This window comes from Manacus candei, unplaced genomic scaffold (genome assembly GCF_025592945.1).
Source record: "Manacus candei isolate 608988 ecotype Guabito, Panama unplaced genomic scaffold, ASM2559294v1 h1tg000037l, whole genome shotgun sequence".
NCBI lineage: Eukaryota > Metazoa > Chordata > Aves > Passeriformes > Pipridae > Manacus > Manacus candei.
Genome location: NW_026138085.1, coordinates 12,696,243 through 12,708,714, shown reverse-complemented (window position 1 = coordinate 12,708,714; position 12,472 = coordinate 12,696,243). Strand labels below are relative to the sequence as shown.

Sequence of the window (12,472 nt, the reverse complement as noted above, 5' to 3'; positions counted from 1 at the left end):
AGGCAGACTTTTTATTTTAATGATTAGATTTACTATCAAAATTAATAGCACAATCAATATTGATATGCAATTCAATTAAAAAGGATGAAACTCATTGCCTGCATGTTACTCTCCATCACCTTGTCTGAATTCCTGGCTTACAACATTAGAGGTGGGCAGGATAAAGAACAGTGGAGGGTGTGTGGGAGAAGAGAGCCCCAATACTATATTTTTGGCCCATCATGGTGCTGAGTAGAAGGAGCTGTGAGTGTTACAGATGTGCTGATTGCCCAGCAGTGGTTGCAGTCCATGTGGTCATGCTCAGCTGCTGGTAGTTACAGCCCCTGCCCTGTGGACATGGGGGTGTGATGTGGGGGTGAAGTTGCAAAGTTAACTCTCAGAGGTTGGGAGGGAATTTGGACTTGGTTGTTTTCTTGATTCAACTGAGTGTTTATGCAACAGACACATGGAAGAGGCCTGGATGTTGAGACAGGAGAGGAAAATAGCTGTGTACAGTGAGACTGGAGAACTACAGAATCTGAGACCCTGTGAGGACATTTCACTCTGAGAAAGAAATGGGCAGTAAACTACTACTTGTCCCTATTCATGGCACAAGGGGGTGACAAGAAGGAAAGAGTAGACTTGTTAAATGTCTCTGCCCTGGATGGTTGTGCTCTGTTGCTGTGAGCTCTTTAAACCAATTCTAGCTCTTGCACCAGAAGTAACTGCATTGCAGTAGTCACAGGATGTAATCAGTTAAAGTTTTAACTCAAAGGATCCCAGAGCACTCTCAAATGTCCTGAACAACCCATGTTGCCACTGGTCCCCGTGGCTGTACAGCAGGAGAAGAACTGGGAGGCACTTTTCCATGGATCTCAGGGAATTAACCCTCTGTGATCATTCCTATCCAGGGAAACCTGCAACAACTTTACTGAAGTGAGAAAAATCTCTTCAGACTGCAGCAATCTGATGTCTCTGTGTTCCACTGCCACATTCCTGCAGCCCATGGCTCCTATGCCATATGGCAAAACACCCTGTCCAGAACTATAAACCATCCCAATTACACTGATTAACTCTGTGGAAAGACACCAGCACTTGGAACATTTGCTGACGCTGCCTGGACAGAGCAACAAGAAAATAATAAATGATTAGACAATCAGCTGAGGGGGGAGAAGTCTGCTCAATGTGTATAGCTGAGATGGGAAGAGCACAGGGAGACCAATGAATTGAGTGGAAATAGTGCTCAGTTGCATGGCAGATCTCTGCTCTTACAAGGATTGTTGTTGAGTGATCATTCTTGCTTATTGCACATTAAAAAAAAAAAGTGTTTGTTAAATTAGTTTTCAAGCCACAGGCATTCTCTCTAGTGACGTTCTCAACTCAATTCCCTCTTCCAGAAGCATCTACAGCTCTTGGAGCACACGTCATGACTTTCCGGATATGTGTGATCCTAAGCCACTGAGACAGGTTTGAAAACAAAATTCAGACAACAGAGAAGCACAAGTCAAAGCTTGGGTTTTAATCACTTGAGAAATAGACCCAGTGAACACCAGCATTGACTCTTACCTATGCATTTACTGAAGGGTTTACAGAGAAAAAGAAAGTTATAATTGCATTTTGTTTGTTGAAAAACAAAGGGAGAAAAACATCCCTGCAAAGACAAAAGCATGTGTCTGGCTTCACACGCACTGAATATTCTTTTTATAGTCGGGGGCTAGTCAGATACTTAAAGTTATGCATAGGCAGCCCTCCTGAATGCAGTAGATAAAGGGGGAAAATGTCTTTACGAGATGAGGCTTCATAATCTAGATAACAATATTCTCTTTACTGGTGTGCTCTTGATTTAGTGTTTGGACGGAGAGCTGCGGTGGGAACCTCAATTGACGTCAGAAGGTTTTAGATCACAGACCAGACAAGTGTCAGAGAATTACGAGGAAGCGTGGATGCTCTTCTATCTATAGCTCTGCAGTCTCACTATCAGTTGCATTTCCATCAGTTCAAATAGCTCACTACGGCAACTCTTTAAAAATTAGTTTTAGTTTAAGGGTTTATGCTGCTCGTTAAGATTGGGTGAGGATATTGTAACTTTTTTTTCTTCCTAAATCAGAAGCAGTATGAATAAAATTCTTTTAAAAGAGATGAGATATGACATGCGGTGCAGAGTGGGTTTTATCTTCTGAAGTGAAACTTTTTGCTCCAGATCCTTTGAAAAGACCACCTGAGCTAACCCCTGTAACCTACCTACAAAATTGTGGGTCTCAAAGTAAGACTGGAGTTCTCTGATGTGCATATTTTGTGCTGTGTAAAATGAGTTGTTAGACAAGAGAGCTCATTTTGATACTTTCTGATGGAATTAGTTGTTGTCATTGCCACACAAATACCCCGCTAGAGTTGAATATTCCCTCTGTACTGTCTGTGATTCCTGTGTAATTTATCAGTTTATTCATGAACTATAATGAAACATAACTTCTGGAATTAATGACTGAGCCCTGGGTCCCCTGCCCAGGAGGGCTCTTTTCCTCCCCACTCCAGCTGCCCTCTTTGGTTTCTTCAGCTCCCTGACCAAACAAACTCCATCTTTCCAACCCTGGTGCAGGAGAGCACGTTGTGTTTGATGAGGCTGGTACTTTGTCAGCCACACGGCTGGGAGATGATTCCAAAGCCCAGAGCTCTGTGTCAGGGTGTGATGGATGGGGCTGGAAGCTGGACGATGCTTGCAATTCTCAGGCACATGAGGTGTCAGGAGAGGTGGGATAACACATTTTGGTTTGTAAATGAGATTTTGGGAGACGTGGTGCAGCAAAGAAGTCTCTGTTGTGTGTGGGTATGCCAAGAACTAATGCCCTGCTCAGAGGGTGAAAGCACTGGGAGCAAACAAAAGACAGGATATACCCCATAGAAAGTCACTTTTTTGTCTGCAGCCTGGGTTCACAGTTCTTACAAGATAAGAAAAGGGTCCCTCATCCAGGAACCCAGAGCTTCTCTACTCCCCCCTGGGGTAATACCTGTGGTGAACAGATCCTGCTGTAATGGGGGACTGAATCCATCTTGCATGGGGACTCTTGGCACCCATACGGACATTTGGAGCTAATGATTTTTTTAAAGGGTGCTGATAAAAGCTGACCCTTTTGTGCTTTCAGGTTTTTTAACTGCCCCATAAAAGAGGGGAGGAGGGGGTCTGTGCTTGGGGCTTTGTACAGTGCATCTTTTTTACTGGCATCGGCTGAAATAAAAGAATAAAAAGGAAATCAAGGGAAATCACGTAAAGGTGAGAAACCCACGATTTTGGCTGGATTTTCTGCACGATTCCTGGCTCAGCTGCATTTTGCTGCTGAACCACATGCGCGCGATAGTGGTCTGATCCACCACCGATCCCACTTCTGTTGCTGTTTAATTGATTTGTGTGTTTGCTCCAGCCCTGGCGGGGGTGGAGGGCGGGATTTGCATTCTGGGCGAGTGGTCGCAGGCGTTGCTGGCAGGGCAGGCACCGAGGGGAGCTGCTGTCGGCGGCTCTGCTCTGAAGGCAGCCTGTGCGATGATTGATTGCACTGCAAGCCCTGCTGTTCCAGGCATGCGACACTCCTTGTCTTGGCAACCTCTTGGTAGTGTGTTCCCTCTTCGCCCACCCCGCACGGAGGCACTGATGAAAACTAGAGAGTTCCCTGGCTGTCTGCTCAGGCTTTGGGGTTTTTTGTCTTGTTTTTTTCCCAGTCTTTTTTTCCTAGTGGGCCATGAGCCTTAGTGAAAGGATGAAAAGGGACAAATCATAAGGAAAACAGGGATGTAAAAGTGTGTTCTTTTGTTTTCCCCTCCCTTTCAAAGCCCAAATTTCATGGGGTTTGATAAATTAAGATTTCCCCTGCTTTTCTCACGGGCACTTAGATCCAGCAGAGAGGTATTTACAGGATGCCAATTTTGTCTATGTACCAGCCAGATGTGGTGCAGCCCCCAAATCAGCAGCTTACCATGGTGCAATATATGGATGGAACAATTGTCTGCATAATGGGGAGTGCTCAGCATGTGTAACGATGGGTGCATCTGTCTCTATCTATTTCTGTTCTCTGCAGACCCTCTCTGGGCTTTGGTCTTACTGAGGGGACAGAAGCTATATTTCTGATTTTTCAGTTTCTGTGCCTCAGTCTTCTGAGGTATCAGAGAGTTTTAAGAGCAGCTTGCAGATGTGTATGTGATCTGTTGCACCAGTGGGATCAAACCATGCAGACCTCCAGGACTAGATCAGCTAAAGCATATCAATAGTTTCCCAAGAGGTGAAGAGAACAACATTTTGCACCAACCAATCATCTTGACTAAGAAATACCAATGCAAACCACCTCTGCTGGAGGGAGATGGTTTCTGTTGTCCGGCTTTGTAAACACAAATGTAAATAGTTTGGATACTTTGGGGGAAGGGTGAGGGGAAACAAGTCAATTTTATTTTTGTCACTTTAAGGGGAACTGACCTGCTGGATTAGCAAGATTTTATTATGCTGAGTTCAATGCAAAAGTTGCTCTTTTCTGGGCTGTGCAAGTAGGTCTGGGAGTCAGCAGCCAGTCTGGTGTTGAGTTGTCTGGTCATGGCTGCTAATGATCTTTTCAGTGCCTTGCAGTGGAGCAGCAGGAAAAATTCCTGCTTTTCTCCCTTATTCCTTTTTGCTTCATTTATCCCGGGTTGGTGTTGGGTTTTATTGTGGTGATCGATTTTGTTTGGGTTTTTTTCTTTGATTGTTTTTGGTTTTGTTTTGTTTTGTTTTTTTAAACTGAAATTATGAAATGTTCTTGGAATGACATCTTTTGTCTAACAAAAAATTGAATCAAACCATGTTGGGGTGGGTATGCTGGAGGGGCATTTTTAGCAGGTGAAAGGGTATGATGAGCCCTTTTTCTTGAATGGTGTGATGTGCACAAGTATAACCATAATTCATAAGAATAGAAATAATTTGTGCTCTTGCTGATAGATAAAGGTCAGTAGAAAGTAAGCCCAGTAATGAGAGCAAAGGGGTAATTTACTGGAAATAGTGAGACCCTGATTTAATGTGTCACAACAGTGAGAGCTGATACAGGCAAATAAACCAGATGGAAGTAAAAATTTGTTAACAGCTTATCTGCTGTCCTAATTCTGACCACTTTGGGATTCTCAGAAAAGCTCCAGGTTATAGAAAATGCGTAAGTGAAAATAGATGATGTGATTTAACATAATTAAATGTTGCGGGTTTGATTTGGATGTTATGATTTTTAAAGCACGAGTTACTTTTTAAACCCCTTGTCTTTCATCAGTACCTAAATAAAAATTATATTCATTAAGTGGTCTGACATCTTCTTGACACTGAAATTGGGAGAGTCCTTTTAACCTGCATGCTGGGATGCAATGAGAACAGACCTATCTGCTGGTTTTCTATTACAGATGGATGATTGCTGGTCGGGGCTGGGATAATAAAGTAATTTAATTTTGGACATTGATTAACTTCTTAATTCAGATGTTGGGATCCTTTTCTATCCAGGTCAACTCATGAGGATTTGGTGAGATGAATTTTATAAGCAAACAAGAAATGTGTTTGCCCAAGCCCAGGGAACTGCCCTGAGCTGTTGCTTACAAGTTCTTTCCTCTCTGCCTGGAATCAGAGTGAACTTCGTAGCCTTTAGGCTGTGCTGTTAAATCTGGGGCACTCAGAGTCAGAGGGCCCTTTGCTTCTGACTTGCTTCACACCTAAGGCTCTCCAACACCTCTTTCATGAGAGAAGAGAAATAAGGGGGGACCAAATTCCCATGTCTGAATTCTTGTTCTTGAAGGAAGTCTCTGTAGTGCCCTTACGAGTAAGGGCAGGATCCCACCATTCCCTCCACGTATCAATCTCCTTCCAGAAGCAGCTCCCTGAGATATTTGCACAGTAATTTTGTGTTCTGCCAGTGGGACTTGCTGCAGTGTAGGGTAATGTTCAGAGTGAGCCAAGGTGGACAGCCAGTTTGTATTACCTAAAATCTGCACAGCACCAGTGCCTTGGAGACAAAGTGTATTTTATTAGTGCGTGGGAGAAACTGCAACATTGTTTTGTAATGTTTTTGGTAAGCAAGTTGATTATTTAGTGTTTTTCTGCTCTTTGTACCAAAGGTAAGGGGTAAAGGAAGGAGGCTGGGTTTTTTGCCCAGACATTTGTGGAGCATTTATTTTGTTCTGAACTATCCAAATAGCAGTTCTGGAGTTGTTTAAGACAGCTGTTTGGAGAAGAAGGTTAAGGTCAGACTGTTAGAAAATGTTTTGCATACTTTATGTTGATTTGTCTTAATTGCCTAAAATGCAAGAGAATCAGGATGGCTGGCTGGATGTATTAAAGTCCCTGCAGAAGGCAGAGTCCCAGACATTTTGTGCTTTTACTGCGATGACACCAAATTAATTTTTCTTTCCAGAATGATTTATAAAGGCTTCTAGAATTGTCTATATTGTCACACTTTCAAACCTTAGACATGTAACCCTTTTAGTGGGGTCTCTAATGGGGCAATTAAAGGTTGCAGACCAAAGCAACTAAAGAGTATCCTTAGAGCCATCTAGTCCAAGACTTTGCTAAATCATTTTTATTTCGTGGAGGAGATGACAGGCTCGGCAAAGGCACAACAGGTCATAAGGCACAACTTCTAATAGATTTTAGTAAGCATGAGGAAAATATTCTTTAAGTATTGAGAATATCTGCTATGCTGTTTCACTTGTGGCTCTGGAAGTCTCTGGTTGGTGCTTCACTCAGGCAGCTCTGAGATGTTACCTGGCACTGCAGAGCTATAGCAGGAGCCTTAGAGATGTGGTGCACATTACTCTCCTGTTTCTTTGCTTGCCTTTCCTTTTGTGATATTTTTGAGGGGCTGAGACCAGCAGCTCTTCAGTCACCCTAACTTGTCAAGACTGTCTTAGGAAAGAATGTCTTTCCTCTCCCAAAAGTTGAGGTATCATATTTACAATGGCACCTTCTTATCGTTTTAAAAACTGGAAATTAAGAGCTCCATTACTGACAGAAGGGAATATAAACATGCCACTTGGAGCAATCCAGTAGGGACTGAGGCTGGCAGCAAGTTTTAGCCTGTGACTCACTTGGAGCAGTAGCCTTGAATCACTCCTGCTTGCTGACAGATTGCTGTTCAGAAGGGGCCAGCTCTGATCTTGATTCAGTGAAGGTCGTGCTGCAGATTCCTGATGTGCAGAAGTGCAATTAGGACAAAAATCAGGCCCAAAGAATTTCAAATTTCAACAGTGTCCAGTTGGTTAAGGAGTCAGTTCTGGGATATCTTTTATGTCCTAACTTGTACAAGGTGCGTTCCTACCCCCAGTTTATGCAGTGGTGTTTCTGGACCACTGCAGTTATTAAAATGTGATGGTACAACAGAAAGTCCAGGCAAGATCATCATGGGATAGGGGAGCATTTTGTTCTGTGTGAAGGAATTCACAACTGAACGTGCAGTGTATGTAGTTAGACTTTAGGAGAATGATGGTACATGTCTCCACAGATACAATCAGAACATCTGGAAATCCCTATGTGAATATTGTCCAATTTGTTTTAAAGAAATAGGATTTTGCCTCACTGAGATATCTGTAAGGAAAGGTTGGTCAAGCAGCCTCTCAGTCTTCATCTCCCACCCCAACCCAGCTTCCATCCCTGCCCCTATCCAGGTTCTCAGTAAATGCCTTAGTCACAGCCAAGTGACTGCAGTCTGAGAAGGCAGGTAGCAGAATGGGAAGTGCTCTTCCATAAAGAAAGGCATGTCGGAATAAGCCACGTATCACAAACTCCTTCTAAAACACCCCAACTGTAACAGAAACAGATATCATATTGGCAATACCATAATGTTTGCATTCACACACCAGCTGTTACTCTTTCCCACAGGGTCTTGTTTTTTAAAAGGCTGGTGGAGGAAGATTTTGTTAAGCAGCAAATCTAGTCTTATTTCCTATACTGGCTGTATATAATTTTCCTTGGAACATTGGATTTTTAATTTTTTTTTTTTTATATTTGTGTGGTACATGTACTAACACATAATGGATTCTCCTTCCAGAATATTTTTGACAGGCTGACAGTAAAGCATGGTGCACTTTGTAATTTAAAGCCATGCATACTTCTCTTATGGATTATTGGATTATCAGATTTGGGTTTGTTAAACATTGTGTATGACTGAGTAATTGGCATGCTAAATTTATGAATGACTGTTAATGAATAAACTTCTTTTACTGAAACTGAAATAGCAAAGCTATTCCTGGACTAGAAAGGCTGGGAGATTTTTGGCCTGTAATAAATTGAACATGTAACACAAAGGGGGAGAGGAAAAAAAAAGGAAAAACATTGTGTAGAGTCAGTTCTGAGCAGGAATTACTGATTTATTTTTTTTTCTAATTATTTTTTTCCTGCTTGGAAAATGATTGCAATATATAAAGCAATTTGATTTCATCCTCCCCCAGCAATTGAATTAAAGCATTTTCAAATGTTCTTAAATGTTAATTTTGGGAAAACTAAACTTCCAGAAATACCTTTTGTATGCAATATGACCTAATCATATATACCACATATGCACGTATATAATTTATGATACTATGAACCTTCTCATTAGAATCTGAAGTGACTTGTTTACCAAGGTTTTGAGTGCCCAGGACTGTACTTGATGTGCTGAGAACCTGTAAGTGCTCACATGTGTTGAGTGATGCACAAGTGGGTATCAATTTCACTTGTTCAGTCTGTTCAGAGGAGACGCGGACAGAGGCTTCAATACCAAGGCCATAGGAAATGCAAGCCTGAAAAGACTCTTTTATTTTCCTTTTGCTTTCTAGTGTTTGTGCTGTTTAATCTTCTTTGTTTGTTTGGGGGCTTTTTGGTTTGTTTTTTTTTTTTTTTTTTTTACCCAATACTTCAACACTGTTTTTAACTAAGAGTTTATTGCCACATACATGTTCTCCCTTTCAATCCACCTCACTATATTGTGTGATACACTTGTGTCTGAGTGTCACAAGATGAGAAAGGATGACTCTGAAGTATCGGGTATTGGACATTGCTTTTCAGAGATTGATGATTTTAGTTATTTCTAGAATTTATTTTTTGGCTTTCCTAAACATTAAATGCTTTGAGTTCACGTTGCAATCTTGCTGTCTCTGATTTCCTGTGGACTTACAGAAAAAGTGGGGATATCTCGATTTTTATGCCTGGAAAGACTTTAGTGTTCAAAAGGAAAGAGAATGCTAGCTAGAAAAGTCTGGCCAGTATCAGCAGGTCTGCTACTGTGAATCATAAGGTAAGTATTATACCAGTTATGTGTATGCAAATAACGTCTGTGTTTTCCCATTAAACTACAACATGACACTTTGGTAAAATGCAGAAGTAAGAGCCACGCAACTGAAATGAAGTCTAAGACTGATGAACAAGTTCAGGTCGTGACAGAGGTTTTTTCTCCAATTGTATTTGGCATCTCTCACTTGCTACAGCAGGCTGCATCTTTCGTGCAAATACAGGAGCTTCTACCTTCCAATATTTTTTTGTCCATTTAATAAAAGCACTACAAGGATAGATGGACATGAAACAGTTCTTTAAGACTAAAGCTATTCCTTCTATCTTAGCTTTAAAGAGAAACTGAACACATCTAAACCACAGTCAAAATATAGCTGGGCGATAATGAATATAACTGCAAAAAGCTCCCCACGTCCCCTTTGGCTTTTGCTTATATTCTGCAAGGGAAGAATACTCAAAACAATGTAAGAGAAAAAAAAGTTGAGAAGGAAGGAGGTTATTTCTTTGCTTTCTGTGACTTTAGAACAGAGCAAGCTGAGGATAGAGGGTGAGCCCTCACAGATGAGCAGTGAAAGCATCCCACGGAACTCACCTGCAATATGAAGAATGGGGAGGGGGCGAGGTGGGAGTATTTACCCGGGCAAATTCAAGTGCAGCATTGCCAGCCGCCACTAGCTGTCACTTTGCAAGCAGCCGGGGTCGGTGTTTTCAGCACTGCGGTTGGCGAGATTGCGGTGCTAATTAAACGGAGTAACTCCCAAAGCCGCGGAAAGTCCCGAGCCCAGGGGCTGTGCGTGAGCCAGGCTCGGGGGACCCGGGGGGAGGCCAAAAGGCAGCTCGGGGAAGGCGGGACGCGGCTGTCCTGAGCCGGGGCTGTGCCCGGGGGCTGTGCCCCGAGCTCGGGCTGGGCACGGCGCTCCAGCCCGCACACGCTCCTCGCGTAAAGCCGAGCCTTACCTGAAGAAAACGATCGTCTCCCACACGTAGACTCCGAGCGCGTTGACGTTGCACATTTTTCCAGCTCTCGCTGTTTGTTGTTGTTGTTGGGGGTTTTGTTGTTGTTGTTTTGGTTTGCCTTTTTTTTTTTTTTTTTTTTTTTTTGTACTCCGTGAGGGGTGGGCCGGTGGGGTTGGCCAATAAAGTAACCCGGCACTTAGGGAAGAATCGGTGGGGGGGAAGCGAACCAGCCCTGCCGGGGCCGGGGCGCGGCCGGGAGGGTCCGCTCAGCACCGCGGAGAGCGGCGGGCCCCGCTCAGCACCCGGACAGCGCCCGGAGCGCGCCCGCCCAGCACCGCGGAGAGCGGCCCCGCTCCGCCGCCGCCTCGGCTCGTCCCTCCTCCGCCGGGGCCCCCGCCACCGCCACTGCAGTGCTGCTGGGGCCGGAGCACCGGGCTGCCCGCGCCGAGACCTCCCTTCAGCGGGATGTCGCGCCGGACATCAGGCTGGCGAGAGCGAGAGGCGCAGCGGGTGTAGGTTTGCCATCGGGGTGGCGGGGCTGAGACGGGAGGTGGGGGGCGCGACGACCCTCAACAACCCCAGGGTTTAATCTCCGCTGCTGGCCGGGGTGTCTTCCTAATTACATCCACAGGAATTTGTCAGTGTGGAGCCGTGCTGCAGTCCCGGTTGTGTCGCTTTCCTGCCCGCCGTTTGGATGCTGTTGATTCCTGCTTCCTGGGCTTTTTTCCTCCCGAATAAGTTATTGCTGCTGTAGGGAAGGTGTCCCATTGCTCAGGGCTAGAGTGGAGGGGAGCGAAGGGGAAGTTTCTTGGGAAGCACTTCCATTGTGCTCGGAAAGAAAGTGGCTCACTGTCCTCCTAATGCATCTCATTTCCCCTCTGCCCTCTCTCCCCTGCTAGGACTCGCCAGATCTTGGGAGTTTCTTGCTGCATTAATTTACTAAACTAAAAAAAAAAAAAAAGGAAAAAAAAAAAGAAAAAAAAGAGAGGGGGAGGTGGAGATGAGGGAAGGCAGAGGGGAGGGGGTAACTCAGCCTCTCCACCATCCCAAGGCCCTCCTCTTAGCTGTGCTCATTGGTCTCGAGGCTGAAAAAACTACTCTAGGACGTGGTTGGATAAACGCATGTTGTTCAGCAGAGGCTGTTAACCTTTAAAGCGCTGATACGTTTTGGTTTATTTCAATATTTTTAACCCGAATTGCTGTCTTTTTAAGAAGTCTCTGAAATCGTCTCCCTTGACAGGGCAAGCGTAACGTGCCTTAAATCTCCATCTCGTGGAAGATCTGCTTGGCTGGCAGTTGATATGTGTTGCTGTTGGCTTTTAAGGAACATCTCTGTGGTTTTGGGGTTTTTCGTTTGTTTGTTTGTTTGGCTTTGATTTATTATTTTTTTCCTTTTTATCTTTGTTTTATTTGATTTTTTTTTTAATTTTTTTACATTTGATTTTGCAAAGAGGTTTGGCAAACACCAGAGCCATCAAGGCCAGGGCAGGTAAGGAGCATTTAGTAGTTACTTATTGCAGCTCCAGCTGTGCTCACAGGGTGCTGAACATGGTGGTCGGGGTGGGGAGGAATGGTCTCAGTCACTTTGTCTCAGGCACTTTGTCAGCTCCTCACCAGCTTCTGAGAATTGAAATGAAAACTTAGCTCTCCTAAATGATCTAGCATATTGTTTTCTTCTCTATTGTCCTGGTGTAATGGGATCTTTCTTATTTAGGTTCTGTTTTGTTTACCTGTCCTGTGCTTTGCAAAACTCCCCATGGCAAAGAGTCACTTTTAACCCCTTTTAAGCTGCTTTTAATCTGTTCAAGGACTCCTGTCCCGTGTTGGAAGGGTAGAGGTGAAATGGACTGCTTTCTCCACCACTACTGAAGCCCCACCAGGCTAGGAAATAACTTTTTCTTCTTAGTTTGGGTTGCATCTCAAAGGACCTTACTGCCATACTAAAACTTACCTGATGTTTCTGATCTCCTGTTTTTATTTGTTTTAAAGCAGTATGTTTACTTAGTGAAGCAGACAGAAATATCCTTTGGGTTACCAATCAGAAGAAAAGAAAGACCTGCTTGGCTTCTAGCCATTGGTACAGTGGGAATTTAATCAGATTTACTCCAGCTCCTGGGTCTCAGTGTCTAGCTAGATTAATAACAGGCTCTGATTTCAACTCATGGAGATTCCTGGGGACATGATTCCATGCAGTGTTTCCTGCCTGCTGCTTGCTGGCTCCACACTTTACTTTCCCTCTTGACATTTATCCCCACATGGATGAGCCTCTGTCACTGTGCTTTTCCA

The 12,472-nt window shown here is 43.9% G+C and overlaps 1 protein-coding gene across 2 annotated transcripts in view; it reads right to left on the bottom strand.

Annotated features, from left to right (window-relative positions):
- Nucleotides 1-10,316, bottom strand: part of GLRA1 (glycine receptor alpha 1) — a 47,612-nt gene extending 37,296 nt beyond the window's left edge. For both annotated transcript variants that reach the window (XM_051793459.1, XM_051793460.1), the window contains exon 1: nucleotides 10,187-10,316. In XM_051793459.1, the coding sequence (XP_051649419.1) occupies nucleotides 10,187-10,242 (56 nt within the window). In that variant the 5' untranslated portion in view covers nucleotides 10,243-10,316. The remainder of the gene's footprint in view (nucleotides 1-10,186) is intronic.
- Between the last annotated feature and the right edge of the window lie 2,156 nt (nucleotides 10,317-12,472).